General features: G+C 44.8%; 1 protein-coding gene across 4 annotated transcripts in view; it reads left to right on the forward strand.

Moving 5' to 3' along the window:
• Nucleotides 1-27,169, forward strand: part of SACM1L (SAC1 like phosphatidylinositide phosphatase) — a 647,794-nt gene that overhangs the window by 258,728 nt on the left and 361,897 nt on the right. For all 4 annotated transcript variants that reach the window (XM_056520232.1, XM_056520231.1, XM_056520230.1 and 1 more), the window contains one exon: nt 6,368-6,401. In XM_056520232.1, coding sequence (XP_056376207.1) covers nt 6,368-6,401 — 34 coding nt within the window. The remainder of the gene's footprint in view (nt 1-6,367; nt 6,402-27,169) is intronic.

Genomic DNA, 27,169 nt, shown 5'->3' on the forward strand with positions numbered 1-27,169 from the left:
ACGTAGAAACGGAAGCCCCCAAAAGTTACAAAACAGCGGTTTTTTTTCAATTTTGTCGCACAATGATTTTTTTTCCCGCTTCACCGTAGATTTTTGGGCAAAATGACTGATGTCATTACAAAGTAGAATTGGTGGCACAAAAAATAAGCCATCATATGGATTTTTAGGTGCAAATTAATTAGTTATGATTTTTTAAAGGCCAGGAGCAAAAAACGAAATTGCAAAAACGGAAAAACCCCCGGTCCTTAAGGGGTTAAAGACAAGCTCAGGGTTTCGAGTTCTTTGCCTCTCTCGGTCCCTGGCCGGATTAATTTACTTAAAATGATTATACTCCCAAAATGCTTGTATGTTCTAGAGCACGCTGCTTCCCCTATCCCAACGTCCTTCTTTAAGTCTTTACATTCTCTTCTCCCCCCCCCTTTATATGGGGTAATTCCCGTTCCAAACTGAAATTGACTACCCTTCAGCGCATGAAGGCTCGGGCGGGCTATGCCCTCCCGGACTTTCAGGTGTATTATTTAGCCGGCCAGCTGAGGTTGCTCCGATCCCCAATTCTGAACATCACTTGGCCTCGTATATCCATCAGACCCATATGAGAGCATGGTTGGACGCTCCGTCTACTGGGGGTCAGCGGTTACTGCCCTTACACCGCTTGGCCTCCCAGGTGTGGAGGACAGTTAAGCAACTATGTTCTTTTACTAACGTAGCAGTAGACCTGCCTTTCTGGGACGCTACTTACTTGACTGAACTGACGACTGACTTGGACCCGACTTTCTGGAAAGCTCATGGGATTAGGGAACTTGGACATATCTACTCTGACAATACACTCCTCTCTTTTGCACAGTTACAGGACACGTTTGACTTACCTAGGACATCTTTTTGTAAATACCTGCAGTTGCGTCATGCTCTCCTGACCCAATTCCCTCCGTCTGTCACCAAAATTTCTCATTACCCACTGATTGGGGTCTTAAAATCCCAGGGCCCTAGTGGTCTGATCTCAGCCCTTTATTCCCACATACTTGAACGGAAACACAATCGGTTGCCTTTTGCTGCTGAGGGGTATTGGAGGTCTCATATTCCAGGTCTTACAGAGGAGCACTGGCAAGATATTCAGATATCTCACACTCTAGTGTCCCCTGCGGCTAATAACAAAATTACCCAACTATACATTATACATAATTGTTATTTAACACCCATCAGGTTGTTTCGTATGGGTAGGACACTCAACGACTGGTGTCATAGAAGTAACTCTCCTAGAGCTGACTTTTGGCATCTCATTTGGTCATGCCCTTATATTAGTTCCTTCTGGGCGGAGGTTCTGTCCTTTATGTCCTCACTATTGGATAGACCGGTACCACAAGAACCTCTTCTTTGCTTGTTTGGGGTGATGGATGAAGAGCACTGGCCGCATTATACTAGGATAATGCTACGTGGTTCCCTCTTTATGGCTCGTAAAGCCATTGCACTGAGGTGGATGGATCCCAGGCCCCCCACACTGTCTGCATGGAAAAAGTTGATAAATACTATGCTACCGTATGAACGTATGGTATATAAAAACAGGAACTGCCCGGGTAAATTCACTCATGTGTGCAGGCCGCACCAGAGAATTGACCACCCACCTCCACCTCTACAGGTAAGTCCAGCAGCAGTGCGGGGTCTAGAGAGAGGGACAGCTCACCCTGATCACTTCCGTGAAAAGCAGGCTGTGTCCCGGTCACTGTGTCCTGGTCTGTGCGCTGGCCTCGGCTCTCCGCGCGCCGCTCAGCAGGGGGCGGAGTCAGAGGCCGGGAAGATGAGGCCTGTGAAGATGGGGGCGGTGCCGGGGGGCCGCAGTCCGGAGGCTCCGGCAGCTCCGCAAGTGGGCTGATGAAGTTGGCGATGGTCACCCCGGACGCCGGGGTGGTTGAGGTACGTTTGCCACCGTTCTTGTTGCGACGAGTCCCCATTGTTGCGGCTAGAATTACCTCCTTCGGCGGTTCGGCCAACTCTTTAAGTCTTTGGGTCCTTCCCCAAGTCTTTCAGTCCCTAGTATAAATGTGGGACAGTACCCAAACAGACCTTTTTTTTTTGGTTGTTTTTTTTGGTTGTTTTTTTTTTTTTTTTTTTTCTCTCTCAATCCAAAACGCCCCAGAATTAGATTTTCTTAATCAAAAGTGACCATTCAATTTAGCCTATGCCTTTCCTCCTGTGTCTGATTTTGAAATCTCTTCAGACAATACAGAAGGAGAGGGTCTAGAGAGAGTCATCTTCCTATCCCCAATGTGGGTAAAAAGAGGTTGGTTAGCCTCCCGAAACGTCTATCCCTAGAAGACCCTTTACTGTACGATTGGGAAAAATTTCACTCCTGGTGCAGTTCTTCTTCTCCAGACCCTCCTAATTCTTTTTTTTTTTTTTTGTTTGTTTTTTACAAGAGGGGTTTGAAAAAGGCTAGCTTAGCACACTGAAAGTTCAAACAGCTGCACTGGGCTTTTCTGTTGACACTTGTATAGCTGAAGATCCGAGGTACTTGCGAAATTGCGGTATTTGAGAAATCGCCCAAGTGCAACTAAAAAGTGCAAGTGTTGACACAAAAACTGTACACGAGGATGCGGTCCATCACAAGCCCTTCTCTAACAGGAGAGAGGCCCTCCAACAAACCAAACCCTTCGCCTCCAGGCCAAAAAGGCACCTGCAAGCTACCAGGTACAGTGTTCCCCTTTGCCAAAGTTACTCAGGGACCGAAAAATTTTCCTGGTGAACAACTAGGCGTCAACAGAGTTACCACCTAGGAACCAGTAAAACCGGTTTGGCATTCCTGCCGAAGCAGGAATGCCATGGGGCATGGCAGGGAGGTGAGGAACCCTATGGCCACACACACCTCCCCTAGACCGGCAGGATGGACACCCAGAATGGCAACTGCACCCTGACCAAATCCTAGTGCACATAAAAAGAACACATACATGAGCACAGTGACAAAAACATATAAAATAAATAAGTGATTGTGTACAGTGTGATACTGCCCAGACATCCGGCCAGATATATAAAAATTCCTCTGCAGATCATTAGCCAGAAGTTTGGAATGTTAGAGGTGGTGTGCTCAGAAGAGTGAGAGATAAAGTGCATGATGTGTGCCATTAGTCAAGTGGGGTCAATACTCCCAAGTGAGTTCCGGCACCCTGGGGTCACCACTCCTGGGGCACTTTTGCACCTTGGCCTTCACTCTACCCGAATCTTAGGGCAAGATCCAGAAGATACAGGTCGCTTCAGGTCCCGCTGTCTGGCCATACAGCCGGCCCTGGTACACCTGCACCATTTTGTGTGGTTCCCGTAGCTTGCCTTGGTGGAGTTCCACACCACCAACTAACAGGAAGGTACTACACATGATCCTTCACTCCCGGACGAAGGTCAGCATGCCGAAACGCGCAATGGAGTGGCGTTATCCCGGGCCTATACCACTTGGTAGTTTGTGGGTATTGTTTGTATAGGTCACTTTTATTCTGTATTTTGCACTGCATTTTGTACTATATATATGTCTGACAGCATATGGCACTTTTAGACTTTATGCAACTTTTGCACAATTATTGATGTATTACAAGTGCCATTATCTGCATATAGTCAGTACCGCTCCTATTGCTATATCAAGATTATTCCTAGTATGTCCGGTGATGCTGCTTTTTGATGTTTGTTTTCTCTTTTTATATATGTATGTGTTGTTTTAAGAGCATACCAATAAACTATATATTTTAACCTCTTGAGGACGCAGGGCGTACCTGTACACCCTGCGCCTGGTCCCCGGCATTTAAAACGGCGTGACCCTGCATCATACTGGGTCGGTCCCGGCGGCTAATGATAGCCGGGACCCTGTGCTAATAGCGTGCGGCACAGATCGTTGTGCCGCGCACTATTAACCCTTTAGACGTGGTGATCAAAGTTGATGGCCGCGTCTAAAACGAAAGTAAAAGCTTCCCGGCAGCTCAGTCGGGCTGATCGGGACTATCGCCATAAAATCGCGATGTCCCGATCAGCTACGACGCGAGCGGAGGTCCCTTTACCTTGCTCCGTCGCATTGATTGCTCCAAGCTTGAGCTACAGGCTTTAGCAATCAACCCCCTATAAGGGTATGTTCACACTGAGGAATTGGAGAGGAATTTCCACGAGTAATTTTGCTCGCTTTTTCCTCTCCAAATCATTCAGCAGTGAAAACCCCATAGAGCTGTACAGAATTTCTGCCCCTCAGCGCACACTGAGGAATTTCCTCAAGCAGAATTCTGACGAGGAAGTATGTTCCGCTTGAAGAAAGAACAAGTTCTTTCTTTCAGGCGGAATTAGCATAGTTCTCCCATAGAGATCAATGTTATTTTTGTTTCAGTCAGAAGCATTTCCGCATAAAAAAAAAGAGTATTTGAAAGAGGAGTATTGATCCGCATGAAACCTGCATTTCCGCGCGAATTCCGGCCGAAATAGCTGCTAATTCTGAGCGGAAAAAAACCCTGTATTTTGAGGTGGAAATCCCGCCCCAATTCCTCAGTGTGAACATACCCTAACGCTGATCCATGCAAAGCTATTGCTTTGCAGGGATCAGTGTAAAAGATCAGTGTGTTCAGTGTTATAGCCCCCTATGGGAGCTATAACACTGCAAAAAAAAAGTGAAAAAAAAGTTAATAAAGGTCATTTAACCACTTCCCTAATTAAATTTTTAATCACCCCCCTTTTCCCATAAAAAAACTGTAAATAAAATAAATTTGGTATCGCCGCATGTGGAAATGTCTGAACTATAAAAATATGTTGTTAATTAAACCGCACGGTCAATGGCGTACACGTAAAAAAATTCTGAAGTTCAAAATAGCGTATTTTTGGTCACTTTTTATATAATGAAAAAATTAATAAAAAGCGATCAAAAAGTCTGATCAATGCAAAAAAAATTTTGCGTATAAATTTTCCGGCATGTAGTTATGATTTTTTTCAGAAGTACGACAAAATCAAACCTATATAAGTAGGGTATAATTTTAACCGTATGGACCTACAGAATAAAGATAAGGTTTCATTTTTACCGAAAAGGGCACTGCGTAGAAACAGTAGCCCCCAAAAGTTACAAAATTAAATTTTTTCCTTCAATTTTGTCGCACAATGAATTTTTTTTTCCATTTCACCGTGGATTTTTTGGTAAAATGACTGTCACTGCAAAGTAGAATTGGTGGCGCAAGAAATAAGCCATCATATGGAATTTTATGTGCAAAATTTAAAGTGTTATGATTTTTAGAAGGTGATGAGGAAAAAATGAAAATGCAAAAACGGAAAAATGCTGAGTCCTTTTAAGGGGGTAATATATTTTTTTACTAAAAACTCCCTTGTCTCTGTTTTTTTTTTTTTTTCTGCTATTTGTTGGGAGTTGCAATACACATTTTGGGCTTATTTTTTATAGGGGATGTTATTTTAGTAGTTACTGCACTACACATCTACTGTCTCTATCTTTTGTCTGTTTTGTCTACACATGGTCTACACATGATCTTAGCCAAAAGGTTGAGAAGCGATTTGTAGGTTGTGCAACACGTACACAACTCTGATCAGCATTTTAGCAGGTCTCCAGTTCGGTGTGTCGGTAGCAGCCAGCCGTCAGTCCCGTCAGTGGCGGTGTGGAATGCAGGAGAACAGATGTGGAAAGGTGGAAATCCCGGAAGGGGTTCCTTTCCTTCCTATGAAAAGTCTGACTTCGGCAATGGTGCTGTCGTGATGACGATAGGAAAAGTTAGAATTAAGACTTAAAGATAATTTAGTTTTTATGAGTCCATCAAGACAGCAGCCCTTTATTCCTGCCCTTCTGTGTAGATTATGTAGATATGTATCTCATGTGTCTCATGATGGGAAGGGGCCTTTACCTGTTCCTTTAGAGCTGCAGGGGACAATCTCATGTGGTGCTGTCGTGATGGGCAATTTGGTCAAATCCAACAGTCAGAGACATGTGACTGTAAATTATATATCTGCATACTAGAATAGGATAGTTTTGTTGTTTCTTTCCTGGCTACCTTAGATAAATGGTTGATGTATTGAAGGAGTCTCCAGGCAAATAGAAAACTTTACTCACTGCCTTCTGTGCACAAAACAAGTGCATTTTTATCTCCCTTGCTTGAGCTAGCTCATTGATTGGTTAAGGGAAAAGTGTGACTTCATTGGAAGCTGGCAGAACAGGAGAGCAGCTGGGACTGGAAGATATGATGGTAAGCTAGGGAGGTATGTGCTCCATGTTAAGTCAGTAAGCAAAGTTTTCTATTTGTCCAGTTAAACCCTTTTGTATCTGAAAGATACAGAGTATGCATTTACTGCATTTAATAACTCTTCCCTAGAAGATTTCATTTACTAATCATATGGTATTTTTTTTTTCTGTTTACAGATTCATAAATTTGCAGTTCCAGTAATTCATGGGTGTATCCTTTTAAATATAAGCATTAATTATTACTAGTATTATGCTGTGTAGATTTACTTCCTAAATAAGCTTGATTATAAATTTATAGTTGTCTATAGAAGTCTGTTGATGCAGTAAATGAAAGAATATCTAGGGAACTGAATGGTAAGTAAATTGTTCTAAGGCAGTTCTTTCCCACTCCTAATTTTGGCTGCCAAAAAAAAAAAAAAAAAAAAATTAAACCTGCATTTGTCCGGATTCGCTCATATCCTGTACTTGTACTGAAATAAAAGCCTGTTCTTAATATGTTCTCACAGTACAGGTGCATATACAGTGGAAAAATACACAGTAAATGTACAGCAAAATCCATGTGTTTGGCATACCTATTTTGTTAAAAACAGCTAAACAGTGCGCCTAACTGAGCCTAGTGTATGAAGCCCAGTACCACCTATAAGTATTGATAAGAACCACCACCTATAAGAGAACAATTGTGTATACATTGACTGACTCCTCAGGCTATACAACAAGGATGATAACGCACTTTGAATACAATAAAAATAGTTTTTTTTAAAGGGGTAGTCTGGCTAAAACTTCTCTTACCCAATGCATTATCTCCTGCCCTAGGAAAAATCGCACAAACACACACACACAAAAAGGGACCTAAATTACAGGAAAAAGGCATCACTTACTGGTTAAAGGTTACTAATAGAAAGGCAGGCTAAGGTCCTATTCCCATTATGATGTAAATCAGCCACAATGCTATATACGGGAAGGTTTGCACCATAATACTGATGAACAACCACACTCATGCCTTCTATTCATGAGGGGGGTAGTTGACTAGTATTATAGTTCCATACAGATACAACATACACAGGGTGCCAGTAACATAACTTGTAGTGCGTCATGCTGGCTTACAACTTATTTTGCACCCTTACTATTCGATCAGGCGGGTTGCCCAGCATCTTCTATGTGCACCCCGACAAGACACTGACACCCCAGCACACCCAGCATCACGAGACCACATCACAAAAAATATATAAATACTCATTTGTTAAACATAAGATATTAGTTGATATTTTGGCCAAAATACGCAAGTTTGCCAACCACATCAAAGGTCCTCAGTCTCTTGATCTACTGCATGGCATATGCTACAGATGACACGCGCTCTATTTGTTTCTGTGGGTGCGCTGGAGATGCCAAAGTACAGCACTCAGATCTCTTTGGTGCTCCCATAGAGAACTAATGGAGCGCGTGCTCTCGTCACAGCTGTAGGAGAGTTCACTTCCAAAACTTTCACATGAAAAGTTCCTGACACGGACAGAGGTGTCAGCAGAGAGCACTGTTGTCAGACTGTTAAGACTGATCATAAATGTCCCCAAAAGGAAATCTTGGATCTGATCAACTATAGAACACAATTACCCCAGAGCAAATAGCCTGGGGTACAGATATCCCTATATGGGGGGAATTCCCTAAAACATAACTTTTATTGATATATATATATATTAAATATCAGAAGAAAGAGGAGTCCAGCGTCCAGAAACTCGGAGGATAATATTTATTCACCAGATGGTCATAACAGGAACACAGGGTACAGTGACGCGTTTCGGCTTTACAACAAAGCCTTAGTCATACACAACTTGTACTACAAAAAGACCGGGTTTTATACATGTGGGTGGGCGGACATGACGCAACGGCACACCTGTACTGACAGGTGGACGTGACGTCAAGGCCACGCCTACACAAGATGGTATAACCACCCACATGTAGAAACCAATGGCAACCGCCACTGCAAAACATGCAAAACATGAATTAGAAATCCAAAAAATTGTATAAAATTTATCAAATAAGGACGCTTTTACATGAAAACAGTATTAAAATATATTATAATATATTAACATACATAGATATAACAATTTCTTTATTACAAAAATATCTTAAATATAAAAGAGAAGAAAGATATCAACATCATTTGTAAGTTACAGAAATCTATCTCTCATAGTAACTTACAAATGATGTTGATATCTTTCTTCTCTTTTATATTTAAGATATTTTTGTAATAAAGAAATTGTTATATCTATGTATGTTAATATATTATAATATATTTTAATACTGTTTTCATGTAAAAGCGTCCTTATTTGATAAATTTTATACAATTTTTTGGATTTCTAATTCATGTTTTGCATGTTTTGCAGTGGCGGTTGCCATTGGTTTCTACATGTGGGTGGTTATACCATCTTGTGTAGGCGTGGCCTTGACGTCACGTCCACCTGTCAGTACAGGTGTGCCGTTGCGTCATGTACGCCCACCCACATGTATAAAACCCGGTCTTTTTGTAGTACAAGTTGTGTATGACTAAGGCTTTGTTGTAAAGCCGAAACGCGTCACTGTACCCTGTGTTCCTGTTATGACCATCTGGTGAATAAATATCCTCCGAGTTTCTGGACGCTGGACTCCTCTTTCTTCTGCTGTTCAATTGGGCGAGGTCCGCGCTCTGTCCGTGCGCACCTGGGGTGAGCTGAAGCATTGCTGTTTCTATATATTAAATATGTAACCAAAACAAATGGTGCTCAGAGTGAATTTAAAAATGCATGTGCTATATGCCCATAGACTTCATATTATCAGGTGGAACACCACTCTCTATAAATCTTGGTAGTGGGAGCTGTATGTGTGATCCCACGTTATAACATGCACTTAAAACCATCAAATGCCCACCTCTACATTTTTCAGCGAATAATCGCCGTCATCAGGAGGTGTGGCAAACAGCCTAACCACGTGAAAGGCCCATTATTTATAGATGTATAAATAAACATGCGCCCTTCCCGGTGCGCCGGATTGGATCCCGCGATACTTGTAAAAGTCGCTTAGAAGACAGCCGGCCATGTAAATGCTTATGCGCAGGCGCGAGAACTCGCACATGCAAAAAAAACTTAAAGGGGTTGTGCGCTGCCCTGCCTTTCGGAGCTCCGCTCGCAGCGTCCGGAAGTTCATTACTCCGAACGCTGTGTGCGGGCTTCCGTGTTCGTGGCCGCCGGGCGTGACGCCACGCCCGGCTCCTTGTGACGTCACGCCCGCCCCCTCTACCAAAGTCTATGGGAAGGGGGCGTGACAGCGGTCATGCCCCCTTCCCATAGACTTTCGTTGAGGGGGCGGGCTTGACGTCACGAGGGGCCGGGCGTGACGTCACGCCCAGCGGCTACGGACACGGAAGCCCACACACAGCGTTCGGAGTAATGAACTTCCGAACGCTGCGAGCAGAGCTCCGAAAGGCAGGGCAGCGCACAACCACTTTAATCTCAAATGCATACTGGCTCTATACTTAAAAATGCAGTAACTGTTATATATGTTATCAGGTAGGTATAGACAATAGCTCAGTAGATAGCCAAACAAATGGGGGAAATGTGAATCTAACCAACAAATTATAATGATATAATAAGAGAATACAACTCCATGTGTGAATCAAAATAATAAACTTGTAAATTACAAATGAAACTGGTGTGGTCAACACCTAACAATGGGAAATTGAAAAGAATAAGTGCACCATTTTAGAGACGTATCACACAACATCTAAGCACAATACGCACACATAGTGACACTCCCATATCACGGCATATACAATCTGTACATAACTGTGTCTTGAATGACCTTAAATTTTATTATGTCAGCTCAAGTTAGGCCCCAGGCGGGGTGGTATCGACTCAGCCCTTCTTATAGAAGAGGCTCGTTGGATTCAGAGACTAAAATGCATGGCCCCAGTTGGGCTTAATGAAAGATTTTCTTATGCTGCCTTCCTCTAGTGTTATGTAAATAATTTTTCTTATGGTTTTCCTGGCTAATCTAAACATTGTTTGGTACTCAAATGTTCAGTCTATCCATATATGGCCTTTAAGTAATCATCTAATGATACTTTAAAGCGTACCTGTCATAGTGCAAAAAAAAAGAAAATAAGTTATATGTTACTCAGGACCCAATCCTGGTCATATACATATAATTTTTATGTGTCTCGGACCTATATATCTAGAGATATAAGCATTTATCTGCTGGTGAGTTACTTTTTCATTGTGCAAGCTGGAGGGGGCAAGTCAGTCTGTCTCCCTCACAGGAGCAAGCCTATGCAGTCAGCCAATCAGTACTCTCTACTCTGTAACCCTTTCCTCTCTGGTTTTATGCTGTGTCATGTGTCAGAGGAAGATACTTGGAGCTTGCCTGCATTAATCAGAAGACATTGTGGTGAATTCATAACAGGATAACATTTATAAATATGGGGGGGTGTGGCCTGACGCGCTGGCGACCGGCAGCATCTAGCGTGAGCTCCCGCCAGGGCCGACGAAAAAAGGGCTATAATACTGCCGATGGGAGGCAGACAAAGACGCAAACACAAGAGGACACCTCACCCGCAAGTGCCGGTCCCTGCTCAACTCATTTCCTCCTTCTTCAAGCCGCGGTCTGCAGCGGAGGCGCCGGAGATCTGAACGAGGCCTACGTCTCCTCACACAGCCTCACACCTGACAGTCCCGCGGGCGCCTCTGCCTGAGAGAGAGCGCTGCGCCACGGCAGCGGGATCCTCACTGCTCCCCAGAGACTCATCGGAGGCTCCGTTGACCGGCCCCAAACAGAAGAGGAGCGAAGTAAGTGCTCGGCCCCCTGACCTAGGTCCCGGTCTCCACACAGTGCCTGCGCACGCATCGGAGCTCTCCCTACTAAAGATGGCGGCATCCTCTCCCTCTCAGGGACCTGTCCCCTCCCTGCATGGGGCACCTGCGCCAACCGCTGCCACCAATGCCCAAGCTCTCCTGCAGTTAACCCCTACTCTGCCTGCAATACTCCCACACCCAACTGTCAACCCCTCGGCTGCTGCTGGAGCACTCCCTCCTCCTCACCGCCCTCACCCTGTTGCTCACCCCTCTGTGCTACCTGAAATACTGGACCAGTCTCTGGTTCCCTCAGCTGCCTGTGACTCTCCACTCCTTGTGTCTGCATCTCCTGCGACTGTCTCCTCTCACCATATGGACTCTGACTCACCCCATTCTGATAATGAGTCCCTACACGCTAATGGCGATGTGCCTGATTACTGGGGAGACAGCCCCCCTGCGAAGAAGAAGTTGTTTAAAACCCCATCAAAAGAGCGCTCTCAACAAAAACTCCACGCTGACAACTCCTCCTCTGATGACTCTAGACGGTCCCCAAGGGATAGGGGCCCACAGCCTCAACCACCCAAACCTGATAAGAGACTCTCTGATGGACCGACTGCGCCGCGCCTCTTGCCTGCACCAGTACTTCCAAGCCCAGAGGCAGCTGCTGATACCCTCAAAAATCATCCTGAGCTGCAGGCCTTACTGGCCCTGCTGCCCACCAAAATGGACATGCTATCCTTAGCAGCTGACATGAAAAAGACGTGGCGCCAGGACTTGGCTCCGGTCAAACAGGAGGTGACCCAACTGTCCACCCGCGTATCTGAGCTCGAGACTTTCCGCGCCTCCATCTCTGCAGAAGTCCACACTCTGAGAACCGCTACAACATCCCTCTTGCGCCAACAATCCCAAATTGTGGACCAAGTCGATGATATGGACAATCGCAACAGGCGCAATAATATTCGCCTTAAAGGCTTACCAGAGTCTGTGGGTCTGCAAGACCTGGCGCGCACCCTGCAGACCATCTTTAACGACATTCTGCACAGACCCACTGATACCCCGCTGGAGTTGGATAGGGCGCATAGAGCCCTCAAAGCTAAGAGTCCTGACCCCTCTAAACTCGGACGTAATTTGCAGGGTCCACCATTATCTTTTGAAGGATGACATCATGCGTAAAGCACGTGCCCTAAAGGCCTTAACGTTCCAGGGGACTGAACTGCATATTTTCCCGGATCTCTCTCTACGTACCCTCCGCCTTAGGGCGACACTAAAACCCCTCCTGACAATACTCCAGAACGCCAAGATTCTGTACAGGTGGGGATATCCTTTCTCCCTTACGGCTAGACATGGCACCACAGTGGGCTCTCTTTGGAGACCCGAAGACCTTCCGGAATTCTTGGCTACCTTCAAGTTGCCTCCAGTGGACTTGCCTGATTGGGAACAGCTCTACTCCCCGACTACTCTGTCAGCGAGACGCCCGGTGGACATCCGCCACTCTGCAAGGAGACCCAGAGATGATGCCCCTGACAACATGCCACGGAGACACGGCCACAAGACCTGATCTGCTCCACCCAAGACCGCTGTTGTGATGTCTGGCTGATTTTGTTTCTATTTGTTGCCCTGTTGCTCACCATGCTAGGCGGTCTCCCTGTAGACGGCCTCTGTCTGCCTTATTGTTCCTGGTCGGGGCTCTCGCTGAACCCTAGGACTGGGATTTGACCTCCCCATAGAGTTCCCCCCTTAGTCTTCCTTCCCTTTCCCTCTCCTCTCCTACACTGCCTATACCCTGGGGACCCCACGCCCCGCTGCCTCTGTCCTCATCTCCTTGATTGTTTGACTTGTTGATATTAGTTTTCTGCCTCCCACACTGTATTGACCCATATGGTCTCTGACCGATTTTGTCCATCCTTGCCCTTGTTGGTTTTCCGCTTCTCCCCCGCCCTATGGTGGGGGGAATCCCTTCCTGCACCAACTGGCCTTAGGCCCTAGCGCTACGAATTTTCTGACCTAGTTGATTGCTGGCGCTTCTACCTCGCTACCCCATTAGTCGAGCACTCAGACTGGCTCTGTTAGTGCTTTCTACGGCCCTTATGGCCCCTCTTCTTAGTCCCTCTGCACTTGTTCCCTTACGAGTGCTGTTTCCTTTACGTTTTCTACTTCTAATCTTCCCCTCTCTACTTCTCTTGTTTCTTTGTAGGTGGTGCACTTGTAGCCTTCAACGCTGTGTTTGGGGGGTGTGTGCGGATCGGACCCCGGGCCGTTGGTGAGTTCCTTATGCTTTGCTACTCTACCCATGGCAGCTGACATTACCGTAGTTTCACTCAATGTAAAAGGGTTTAACACACCTGAGAAGAGATCCCAAGTACTATACTCCTTTCACAAGTCCCGAGCTCACATTCTGGCGCTCCAGGAAACCCATTTTAAAGACGGCCATATACCAGCCTTGCCCACAAGATACTACTCGTCCTGGGTACACAGCACCAACCCCGAGGCCAGGACCAAGGGAGTCTCCCTAGCTTTTCATAGGTCTCTCCCTGTCCAGATATTGAGCTCCATCTCTGACCCTGCAGCTAGATATGTGTTTGTCAGTTGTGAAATTTCGGGCCAGGCCTTTACTGTAGCATCCATATATGCACCTAACCACGCCCAAGTACCCTTCCTCACTAGTGTTCTAAATAGACTCACCGCCTTTGCGTCTGGACAAATTATACTTTGTGGAGATTTTAATCTCCCCATATCTCCGCTGCTCGATACGTCCACCGGCCACTCCACTCTATCCTTACGAAAACTGCGAGCCCTCCGTGCCAAGCTCCACGGGTTGCAGCTAAGTGATACATGGCGTGCCTTGCATCCTGGCGGGCGTGATTATACCTTCTACTCCCATCCCCGCAAATCCTATAGCAGGATAGATTACATTTTCTGCCCTCACCATCTCTTACCCTCCCTCACCCACTCCTCCATCGGCACCACCACCCTGTCAGATCATGCCCCGGTCTTTATGTCCTTCGCCCTTCCCTCCTTCCCCAAACCCCATGCCACCTGGAAGCTGAATGAAACCCTCCTGCTAGATCCACTGTGATTTACGGACCTCCAGGTTGTGGTTGCAAACTTCCAATCTGACCATTGCTCAGATGACTCCTCCCCCCTGATTAAATGGGAGGCTCTGAAGTGCGTCCTCCGAGGCATTCTAATCCGGCATGGGGCGAGGTTGAAGAGGGAAAAATCGGCGAAGCTGACCTCCCTTCACGCTGATCTCCGCACCCTAGAATTGCAGCACAAAAGATCCCAACATGAGCATACACTGCGTGATATCCTACGCATTCGACAGGAGCTGCTGTCCCTGTTGATTGAGAAATATCGCTACTATAAACAGCTCACTGTCAGAACCTTCTATGAGTGGGGGAACAAATCGGGCAGACTTCTGGCCAGAGCACTACGAGAGAAGAGGTCATCCCTGTTTGTTCCTGTTATTCGTAAGCCTGACAACTCTCTTTCACATCTCACGCCAGAAATTCTCGATGCGTTCCGACAATACTACTCCGCACTATACCACTTACCGGCTCCATGTTCGACACGCTCACCCTCATCTGCTCTGCCATCCCTGGCCTCTTACCTCAGCGCTACAGCCCTCCTGACCCTTTCTCCTGATAGTATCTCTATGCTTGAGCAGCAATTCTCTTTGGAGGAGCTTAGTGTAGCTGTGAAATCTCTGCCTGCAAGTAAGAGCCCTGGCCCTGATGGCTTTTCGGCCAAGTTCTACAGGCTCCTCCTTACAGAATTGTCCCAACCACTTCTCTCGGCCTTTAATGCTATCTCTGAGACCTCAACCCCCCCCCCCCCACTCCTTTTTACGGGCTTTTATAACGGTGATCCCCAAAGAGGGGAAAGATCCATTGATGTGCCAGAGTTGCAGACCAATCTCCCTCCTCAACACGGACACGAAACTTTTTGCCAAGTTGATTTCAAACAGACTGGCTCCTCTTATGCCCGGTCTGATACATATCGACCAGGTCGGCTTTGTCCGCGGCCGAGAGGCCAGGGATAACACCCTGAGGACTTTCTCTGTCATCCATCATGCTCAAAGGACTAAGACCCCTCTTTTCTTGCTGTCGTTGGATGCAGAGAAGGCCTTCGACAGTGTTGATTGGGGTTTTCTAAGGGCAACTCTATCACAAATTGGATTAGGTCCACTAATGGCGACCTGCATCATGTCACTTTACTCAGACCCGCAAGCCCAGGTTAGGATAAATGGCCAGCTATCCCTTCCCTTTGGCATCTGCAATGGCACGAGGCAAGGCTGCCCTCTCTCCCCTTTGCTTTTCGTGCTATGCATGGAACACCTTCTTAATGCGATCCGTAGCAATCCGAATATCCAGGGCCTGAGAGTTGCCTCGTATCATCACAAATGCTCGGCTTTTGCGGATGACCTGTTGCTTTTCTTGACCTCTCCCCTTACTTCCCTCCCATCCTTACTCTCTACTATTAACACCTTCGCCAAGTACTCCAACTATAAACTTAATGCCGCCAAAAGCGAGGCACTTAATGTTTCCCTCCCCATGCCCTTAATTAGGCAACTGAAAGACAACTTCCCCTTTAAATGGTGTAGAGACTCCCTTAAATACTTAGGTGTCCAAGTACCCAGTAAGTTAACTGACGCTTTCCGCGTTAACTACCCTCCTCTACTCCACGCCATCAAAGTAGACCTGACTAAATGGGAGAGGAAGGACTTCTCCTGGCTGGGTCGTATCAATGTAATCAAAATGAATATCTTGCCCCGACTCCTTTACCTCTTCTCCAGCCTCCCCGCTACCCCTCCCAAATTATTTTTTAAAGACCTGTCGACCCTGCTATCGAAATTCATCTGGGCCGGTGGGCGCCCTCGAGTGGCGAAGACTGTTCTCTCCAGACGCAAACTGGACGGTGGACTGGGTTCCCCGGACTGCCTCTTTTACTTCCTGGCGGCCGTGTTGACCAGAGTGCTGGACTGTCATCATGACCCGGTTACTAAGCAATGTGCACTTTTGGAAGCCCATACGGCACGCTTACATCCTAAGACACTGCTATGGCTACCCAGGTCACAATTGACAAATACTGTCCTATCTGAGCTACTGCCAGTCACGTCCTCTATTGCTAGAACACACCCGCACCCTCCTGCCGGACTCCCTCTTACATAGGTCAGATGGCCCCTTGTCCCCTGTGTTCGGAAACCAGATATTTCCACCAGCATTTGACTCACCTAAGTTCCTGTGTTACCCTAGAGCGGTGGGTGCCTCCTTCTCGCACTTCTTAACCCCCTCGGGCTTGAAGTCGCTATCTGACTTACTCCCTGATTGCCTGCCCTCGCCCCTTGTTAGCTTTCAGTATACACAGTTGTCATTTTTACGCTGCTAGAGGGGCGCGTCTTAACCTCTACCGTCCACTGTCCTCGTTTGAGAGATTATGCACCTCTGGCTATGCTTCGGCTCGGCCGATTAGCACCTTATACGCTCTCCTCATAGATACGCTTCGTGATGACCCTCTCCCCTTCCGTGTGGGTTGGGAGAGAGAGTTGGACCGTGCACTCTCGGACGAGGAGTGGGGACAGGCGATCTCCTCTTGCCATAAGACTTCTATCTCCAGTAAAGCACAGGTGACCTGTTACAAGGTGTTGACAAGGTGGTATAGAGTGCCTACCCTCCTGTCCCGTATCTACCCCGGAGTGCCTGATCACTGCTGGAGGTGCGGTGTGCAGGGTGGTAACATGTCCCATGTCTGGTTCCACTGCCCATTGCTTCTTCCCTTTTGGGACCAAGTGATAAACCTGATCTACCGGCTGACTGAAGTTTGCCTTCCCCCTGACCCTGTTCCCATTCTCCTTTCCGTCCTCCCTCCATCGGTCCCGAGGAGTACCTCTCGATTGATAAGATTCATGTTGCTGGCTGCTAAATCGGTAATACCTAGAAAGTGGAAGTCCACCTCCCCCCCCCCCCCCCCCCCCCGCCTTCTCAGACTGGCTGCAGGAGTTGTCTACTATCCACAGAATGGAGGAACTTCTGGCCGACTCCTCCAGGCAGCTGACCAAATACCACCAGATATGGCATCCTTGGACCTCCTTTGTGTCCTCCCCCCCGAATATAGATCGCTCCACACATAGACTGGCCCCCGCTTGGTGTCCATATCTCTTCTCGGGTGTGTGACCCGCCTAGTTATGTCAAGCTGCTAGACGGTCGGGGCCTGGTCCGTGCGCACGATCACCTGAGGTATGCACCCCCCTTGCATCTACACCCTTGCTTCAGCATCCTTCTCTGTTCTCTTTCCCTCTTCCTTTTCCTTCCTTTATCCTTCTCCCTTTCTCCCTTGTATGTCGATTTGTTTTACCAAGTGCGCCTACGTAACATGTCAACTTATCTCATTGCCAGTTGCGACATGAAACGAGACTGTCTCGTGACTCATATAGACGACAACTGTCGACCGTGAGTTTCCACATGTATTCTTACACATGCATTGATGTTATGTTTCACATTTGTGGAAGTGTTGCAACTTGCCTATTCTGTTTGCATATCTGTAGGCTGTTCTTCAATCTACTTTTTGCTGTAATGTTACTATTATTGATAATACCAATAGAAACCTTTAATACAAAAAAAAAATACATTTATAAATATAAGAATAGATCTTTATAAAATTAGTTCAAGGATTTTTCAGATAAAAGTACAGCATTTTTATGAATATATGTTCTATCTGTTTTATCTTCTCCTAGTAAAGCTGGATGCTAATCAGCATAGCTGTCACTATGTGTGTCATTCATCTTTCATAGACTCCTGAATGTCTGATCAACTTTTGTCATTCAGGAGTCCGAGAAAGATTTGACTATTTCAGCATGCTGGGAGTTGTAGTTTAGTAACAACTGAAGCTGCAATGTTTGTAAATAACTGTGTTAGAGCAGTGTTGCCTCCAGCTGTTGTAAAACTACAGCTCCCAGCATGTCCACACATCCTTTATCTGTAGTTTTGCATACACAATAGAAATCTCCTATACTGGATACCGGTATGCTTTACGGCTGGTATCCGGTATGCTGTAAAATCTAGACTAGTCTGTCTGGCTAAAAGACAGGTGACTCCTAGTGGCGGCTATTTTGAGCTTGAATTTCAGGGGAAATTTTCAATTTTTTTTAACAGGTGTATATTGTGAAATGTCATATTATAATGAGTCCTGCAATATATGAAAAGTTTTTAACAATGACAGTGCCTCTTTAACAATAATAATGGTGGAGTGTATGTTCCCCCATTACTGTCTATATTTTATGGTATATATGCTGTCAACCTTACTCCTGATTATTTTGCGTATCTAACATGACATACTTTATATAGCTTTTGGTGCATATACATCTATATAAGTGGGGAATGTCGGTCCATTTTTTGGTGGTTGACGTCTGGCCCATGGGGCCTGTATGGTATAAAAACTATAGAATTATAAAACATTCTTATGTTTTATATACTTACCTTTCAATTTTGGTCCTATTTATAACCACATTAGCTTATGATTATTGATACACATATTTACCGTATTTATCGGGGTATACCACGCACCGGCCTATAACACGCACCCTCATTTTACCAAGGATATTTGGGTAAAAAAAGTTTTTTACCCAAATATCCATGGTAAAATGAGGGTGCGTGTGTGCGCGTGTATACCCCGATACATCCCCAGGAAAGGCAGGGGGAGAGAGGCCGTCGCTGCCCGCTTCTCCCCCCCTGCCTTTCCTGGGGTCTAGAGCCCTGCTGCCGGCCCTTCTCTCCCCCTGGCTATCGGCGCCGCTGCCCGCTCTGTCCCCCTGACTATCGGTACCGGCGCCCCATTGCCGGCGCCGATAGCCAGGGGGAGAGAAGCGGCGCCGACAGCCAGGGGGAGAGAAGGGGCAGCGGCACCCATTGCCGGCGCCGCTGCCCCGTTGCCTCCCCCCATCCCCGGTGGCATACTTACCTGGGTCGGGTCCGCGCTGCTGCAGGCCTCCGGTGTGCGTCCCCTGCGTCGTTGCTATGCACGGCGCACTGACGTCATGCGCCGCGCCATGCAGCGCATAGCAACGACGAAGGGGACGCACGCCGTAGGCCTGCAGCAGCGCGGACCCGACTCAGGTAATTATGCCACCGGGGATGGGGGGAGGCAACGGGGCAGCGGCGCCGGCAATGGGTGCCGCTGCCCCTTCTCTCCCCCTGGCTATCGGCGCCGGTACCGATAGTCAGGGGGACAGAACGGGCAGCGGCACTGATATCCAGGGGGTGAGAAGGGCCGGCAGCAGGGCTCTAGACCCCAGGGAAGGCAGGGGGAGAGAAGCGGGCAGCGACGGCCTCTCTCCCCCTGCCTTTCCTGGGGCGGTATCGGCGTATAACACGCACATAGACTTTAGGCTAAAAAATTTTGCCTAAAAAGTGCGTGTTATACGCCGATAAATACACTATGCACTTATTCTTTTCAATTTCCCATTGTTAGGTGTTGACAACACCAGTATAATTTGTAATTTACAAGTTTATTATTTTGATTCACACATGCAGTTGTATTCTCTTATTATATCATGATAATTTGTTGGTTAGATTCACATTTCCCCCCTTTTGTTTGGCTATCCACAGAGCTATTGTCTATACCTACCTGATTACATGTATAACAGTTGCTGCATTATTAAGTATAGAGCCAGTATACATTTGAGATTTACGTTTTTTCGCAAGCGCCTGCGTATAAGCATTTTCATGGCTGGCTGTCTTCTAAGTGCTCGCGCATGCGCAACTTTTACAAGTATCGCGGGATCCGTTACGTCGCACCGGAATGATGGACTGCTGTGATGCCGCGCGTACAGGTAATGAGACACCTGTTTACGTCATGGCCATATACACCTATCAGGCGGATGGAATAGCCTGTTGTAATTGGCCGATTGTAAACGGAAGATCTATTGGTCTCCCGGCCGGGCACAGGTTTATGACAGCATTATATACGTCTATAAATAATGGGCATTTCACGTGGTTAGCGCTGTTTGCCACACCTCCTGATGACGGCGATTATTCGCTGAAACATGTAGAGGTGGGCATTTGATGGTTTTAAGCGCATATCATATATGCCAATAATGTGGGATCACACATACAGCTCCCACTACCAAGATATATAGAGAGTGGTGTTTCACCTGATAATATGAAGTCTATGGGCATATAGTACATGCATTTTTTTATTAATTTTGAGCACCATTTGTTTTGGTTACATATTTAATAAATATCAATAAAAGTTATGTTTTAGGGAATCCCCCCATATAGGGATATCTTTACCCCAGGCTATGTGCTCTGGGCTAATTGTGTTCTACAGACTGAAAAGAACTACACAAGATTACAGGAAGGTTACATTTTCCTGTTATGGCATAGCAGCGCCAAAGCAAGGATTAGTCCTGGGAAAACATTTTTCATGAAAATGATAGGTTTGAACAAACACAGCTTACATCCTTCTTCTGTTTGGGACGAATATCCAGGGCGTCAGCATCAGAGGCAGCTGTAAAGTGATCTTCACTGCTGCTTCTAGGAGTTTAAAAACTACAACTCCCAGACAGCCTTTGGCTGTCCGGGCATGCTGGGAGTTGTAGTTTTGCAACATCTGGAGGGCTACAGTTTGGACACCAATACTCAGTGGTCTCCAAAACTGTTCTCCTCCAGTTGTTGCAAAACTACAACTCCCAGCATGCCCTTCAGCTGTCTGGGCATGCTGAGAGTTGTAGTTTTGCAACAACTGGAGGCTAACCGGTTGGGAAACATTGTCTGTTTCCTAACTCAGTGTTTCCCAACCCGTGTTCCTCAAGCTGTTGCGAAACTTTAACTCTCAGTGCAGTCAGACCATGCATGCTTGGTGTTGTAGTTTTGCAACAGCTGGAGGCTCATGGTTTGGGAAGCATGGAATTAAGTAACAAACTCTGTGTTTTGCAACCAGTTTGCCTCCAGCTGTTGCATAACTACAACCCCCAGCATGCACGGACAGCCAAAGGGCATGCTGGAAGTTGTAGTAGTATGCCTCCAGCTGTTGCATAACTACAAGTCCCAGTGTGCCCTTCTGCTGTCACTGCATGCTGAGAGTTGTAGTTTTGCTACAGTTGGATGTTCTCTCCCCCCCCCCCCCCGTACAGGTAACAGTCACATGGGCGGTGGTTTACAGCGAGTTTGTGACTGCAAGTTTAAGATGCATCAAATTTTCCACTGCTGCGCAAACTCCCAGCGGGTAACTCGCTGCGAACACCTGCCCGTGAGAATGTACCCCACACATGCTCCTACACAGTCCCCCCCCCAATGAAGATGAAAAACATCTGGTATGGTACTGTTTGGGAATCAATGGCTTAGAATACCCCTATGTCAACCCCTATACAAATCCTTAATTAAGGCCTCAAATACGCATGGCGCTATCCCACTCCGGAGCCCTGTCATATTTCAAGACAACAGTTAGGGCCACATAAGGAGTATTTTTGTACTCTGGAGAATTTGCCTAACAAATTTCGGGGGGGATTATTCTACTTTTTTTTTTTATATGACAAGATTTTATTTCAAATTTTTGGAAGAAAATTAACAAAGCTTACATGTAGCATATCAAAATAGTACATGGTGAAATATAACAAACCACATCGTGGTTAGAAACAAATGAACATTGTTCAAATTGTTAAACAATGTTTTTTCTCGCTCCTTGGTATATTTGTAGGGGGAGATCAATATAGGAAGATTCATCACTAAATCAACCGTGAAGTACAGGTCCTATAATTTTACTGAGTTGTGAGGGCCAGCTAACCATACATCCCTTCTGGCTAAGAACACACTCTCCGTGTTGAGGCCACATGCCACCTTGTATTCATGCCAACAAATTGAATTAATCCCTTTTATGATTTCTTTAGTATTGGCAATCAGTGAGGATTTCCAATTCCGAACAATAGAATGCCTAGCCACTATAAGAGCATGTAGTATAATAGTTTTATGGAAAATGGAATATTCGTCAATGTTCAAATTAAGGAGGGCTAGGGCCGGATTTAACATTATCGGGTATCCACAAATATATGATAGAAATTTACCTAACTTTCTCCAGAAAAGGAGAATCTGTGGGCAGTCCCACCAAATATGTAGAAAAGAGCCCGAATTTGGATACCTCCAGCATGTTTGAGGAGAATTGGACAAGCACCTCCATATTTGAGGAGAATTGGGCAAGGCGACATGGTGTTAAATACCATCTGTAAAGTAATTTTTTGGAAGTTTCTAAGTGACTAATACATTTGGAAAGCTTAGGTAGAATAGAGCTTTAAGCCATTGATAATCAGTAATTTTGATATTTAGGTCATTTTCCCAACGGGATAAGTGGCTATTCGGTACTGACAGGGTGGTTTCGAGGAGAAAAGAATAGCACCATGAAATGTTGTGTCTCAGCAGATTTGTATTCATCAGCCAGATGAGAAGTTCAGAGTTGTTTACTTGCGGGGGTCCCTTAAATGTGCACTCTCATTAAAACTAATTTTTGCTATTGCACTCCTTATGTTAAATGAAAAATATTTCTAATATACTTTGTTTAAAAAAAATGAAGTTTTCTATGTTTTATTTGTGCTTAAAAAAGCTCAAGAGCACATTTTCCCCCATCTCATACACAGACTTTGGACCAAAGTCCAAACACAGGAAGTGCCGCCTGGAGTGCTGAGGGGGGGGGGGTGTCCAACCAACAGCATATGGCAGTTATGTGTGAGAGGAGCTATGATTGGATGAGGCTGGACACCCCCCCCCCCCCCCCCCCCCAGCACTCCAGGCGGCACTACCTGTGTTTGGACTTTGGTCCAAAGTCTGTGTATGAGTTGGGGGAAAATGTGCTCTTGAGCTTTTTTTTTAAGCAAAAATAAAACATAGAAAACTTCATTTTTTAAACAAAGTATATTAGAAATATTTTTTCATTTACCATAAGGAGTGCAATTTCAAAAATTAGTTTTAATGAGTGACCCTTTAAGAGAAAGTAATGCATGTCGTATTTGAAGATATTTGTAAAATTCTTTTTGTGGGATGCCATAACAATCATGTAATTCTTCAAATGATTTGCATAGACTGCCGTCCCATATGTCCGCTATGTGAGTTAATCCCCTAGATATCCATCTTAGCACGTTGAGCCCAGGGATATATGCCATGAGGACTAATAGATGGGATTGTGATATGTTGATAGTGCATAATTTATGTTTAAAATGAAATTATTCCAACATTGAAGTGTGGCACCCAGGGTCGGGTGTGTGAAAGAGAAATTAGAGTTAAATATATAAGCTGCAGTGAGAATGTGGTTAATAGATGTGCCGCCCAGTAGAGATGTTTCCATGACTACCCATAGGTTAGAGTTGTCTCCTATCCATAAACTCTTAAGTTGTTCCATATGGACTGGCCTATAATAGTGGACAATTGAAGGGCATCCAATACCTCCCCCTTAAATAGGAGGAAAGAGGGAGTTTAATTGAACCCTTGGTCTTTTCTTGGCCCAGATAAACTGCATTAAAATGAATTGGATCTTTTTCAAATATGAACTAGGTAAGTGGATCGGGACATTTCTAAATGTGTATAAAATCTTTGGTAGGATCATCATTTTAATAGCTGCTACTTTCCCTAACCACGAGATGCCCATTACGGGGAGATTAGCAACCAAATTTTTTAAGCTTTTTAATAAAGTAGAATAATTTGCCTCAAAAAGCCCACTACAGGGATAGGTTAACTTTATGCCCAAATATGTAATAGAATCCTTAGCACACGGGAAGGGAAAACGGGATTTAATTATGTGGGATACTTTATCTGAGATACCCAATCCAAGAATTTGAGATTGATTATTATTAATTTTATAATATGAAATATTTCCAAAGGAATGTAGGTCTTTTATTATACTCGGCAAGAATGTTAAAGGGTCTTTACATATGATAACAACATCATCGGCAAAGAGGCCAATGCGGTTGTTATAATTCCCCATGTACACACCCGAAATGTCAGGATTTATTCTAATTTTTTCAGCCAAGGGCTCCATTGCTAGTGCGGAAATTAAAGGGGAGAGTGGACACCCCTGACAAGTCCCATTGGTAATCTCGAAGGGGGAAGAGAGGAACCCAGATGTGAACACTGACGGAGAGGGACAAGTATACAGAGCCAGCACCGCCGTTTTAATATTGTTAAGTATTCCAATTAACACTATCGAACGCCTTTTCCGCGTCTAAGGTAAGCAATAACGAGGGCGTCCGACAGGATTCTACATGATGTATTATGTATATAAAGCTCCTAGTTCCATCCACTCTCTGCCTCAGTTTAACAAAACCTACCTGGTCGTTTTTTGTCCAGGGAGGGAAAAATATCATTTAATCTATTTGCGATAATATTCGCATATATTTTTAAATCAATGTTCAATACTGAAATGGGGCGGAAGTTTTCCGGTCTATCTGGGGTGTTTCCAGGTTTAGGGAGGGTGACAATAATGGCATGTAACATTTCAGGTGGAATGTAACCGTTGTGGAATATCTTATTGTACAAAGGGAGAAGATGGTTGGAAAGAATAATTTGGAATTTTTTTATAGTATTCTCCCGTGAAACCATCGGGGCCTGGGGATTTATTTGGTTTTAAAGAGGAGATTACCGATATAAGTTCTAGAATTGTTATGGGTTTGTTTAAGTCCTCCAGTGTTTCCACATCAACTGAAGGAAGGTGCAACCCGTCTAAGATGGATTTAATGGAGGGTATTTGAGGTTGGAGAGTAGAGTCATCAGACCTTAAATTATACAGTTTTTTTATAGTAGTCGGCCAATACATTGGCTATATTTTGTGGATTAATAATATGGGGGAGAAAATATATGGAATTTTCGGCTTGGCGGATTTGCTTTTGAAACGATTGGCCAGCATTTTCCCAGCTCTGTTTCCCTGCCAGTAAAATTGAGTATTTAAGATAAAAATCTAATTTATAATGTGGGAGTTGATATAATTGGAAACGTATGGAGGTTAGCTTTTTTAAAATGTTAGGGTTCCTTAATAATTTGTGATCATCTTCAAGTGATTTAATGGCTCTAGTGAGTTCTAAAGTTTTAGATATTCTAGATTTCTTCTGTTCAGAAGCTAACTTGAGACAAACCCCTCTTAAAACTGCCTTATGTGCGCATCAATTAGTGAAAACCGAAGTGTCATTAGGGTCGTTAAGTTGAAAATATTCGATTAATTCCTTTTCAATTAGTTTAGAAGAAGCCAAGTCAGATAATAGGGAGTTGTTAAGTCTCCATATAAATGTAGGAGTGTTATATTCTTCTCTGATAGATACCGTGACCGGGGCATGGTCCGACCAACTAATAATGCCTATTTTGTAAGTCGAGACCTTTTGTAAGAGCCACTTATCGACCACCATTAAGTCTACACGTGAGTACATATGGTGTGAGTGTGAAAAGAAAGTGTAGTCTTTTTGTTTGCATTCAAGGATCTTTAAGAATCGTATAGTTCGTCCCTAAATAAAAGGTTATAGATATCCGTATTCCTCTCATTAGGTTTATGGGGAGTCTTGTCGATCTGCAGAGAGAGAACTTTATTAAAGTCTCCCACTATCATAATAGCCCCATATTTGTTGTTAGATACAACTTTCAATACATGGGCAAGAAATCTGCCCTGTTTTTTATTGGGAGCATCTAAGGTAACAAGAGTTAATTTGGTACTATTAATTTTGTAGTTTAATAAAATATATCTGCAATAAGGGTCGTAGATGACCTTAATAAGTTTGAAAGCTACGGAGTCCTTGACTGCAATGAGCACACCTTTCTTGTTCGTGACATTTGGAGAAAAAAAATATATGTGGAACTTTTTATTCTTAACTCTAAAGGTCTATGTTTCCAGTAAGTGAGTTTCTTGAGCGCACATAATGTCAGATTAAAATTTTCGGCATTCCGACCAGAATAGGCTGCGTTTGAATGGGCTATTAAGGCCCTTAACATTCAGTGATGAAATTGTAATAACCATTAAAAAAAGTAGAAATATTTGATAAATCAAGATCTTCCAAAGTATTTGCATGTAGTAACATAAGCAAAGTGATATGACCTGTCAAAGTAGATGAGGACCTCTTGTAAAACATGCCCAAGGAGCGAGTGTGGTTTAGAGTTAGTAAATTACAAACAAATAACAATATTAACAAGATACAAAGTGTTGATGTTCTATATGAACAAGCCATGGCCTTACGGCATGAATTGGCAGTGAGGGGCGGGGGTGGGGGGGTGGAGTAATGAGTCTAGCTAAGGGGATCTCTAACCCTGAACATAATCATCTGTGAATAACCTTATAAGACAAAATTGAAGCAAACATATTCCGACTGTCTAATCAGACCTTAAAGTCCATCTAGTGCATTGTCCATAGCAGGCTTCAGGATGTAGTTCCCATCTTTGTACATGTGGAGACAGAAGAAGGGGAAAAAAAAAACAACAAAGAGAGGGGGAAAGGGAAGGAGCGGTAGAATACCCAGCACGAGACTGTTAGAGCAGAAAATGAATGAAATTTAGGAAGAAGATTACACGTTTCTTATGAGACACCACTAGATGGGAAGTGATAAATTAGAGCACCATATCGCATAATCATGAGAGTTTAAGTAGGGGGTCTTGAGTCATCGCGGAGTCTGGAGCAGTCACTAGTTGAGGTACCGGTAGATTTGTTCCCCACTGTAGGCAATTCTTGATGGAGCGGAAGAGTCTTTCTTATTGGAGATTCAATCATCGATTTCTTCACTAGTTCTGGGAACCATTTGCTGACGGCTATAAGGGCTTCTTTTGGAGTGAGGAATGAGTGGGTGGCGCCATTCCTTTGTACTAAGAGTTTCATGGGGAATCCCCATGTATACTGAATTCCTTCTTCTCTCAAAATTGAAGTAGAGGTAGAGAAAGCTTTGCACCTTTTTAGCGTTGCAGCAGATAAGTCGGCAGAGAGGGATATCTTTGAAAAACGCTCAGGAACATTTTTTACTTTTTTTAGCAGCAACCATTACAGCTTCTTGTAGTGAAAAAAGTGAATCCTCGCTAAGACATCCCACGGGATTTGGCGTGGTAGTTGCGGAGGTTTCGGAATCCTATGTACTCTATCAATAATCATATCCCTATTATCCGCATCTGGAGTTAGAATACTGGAGTAGTCCATAAGGAACTTTCTTAGTTCCGAA

The sequence above is a fragment of the Hyla sarda genome, chromosome 5 (assembly GCF_029499605.1).
Source record: "Hyla sarda isolate aHylSar1 chromosome 5, aHylSar1.hap1, whole genome shotgun sequence".
Classification (NCBI taxonomy): domain Eukaryota; kingdom Metazoa; phylum Chordata; class Amphibia; order Anura; family Hylidae; genus Hyla; species Hyla sarda.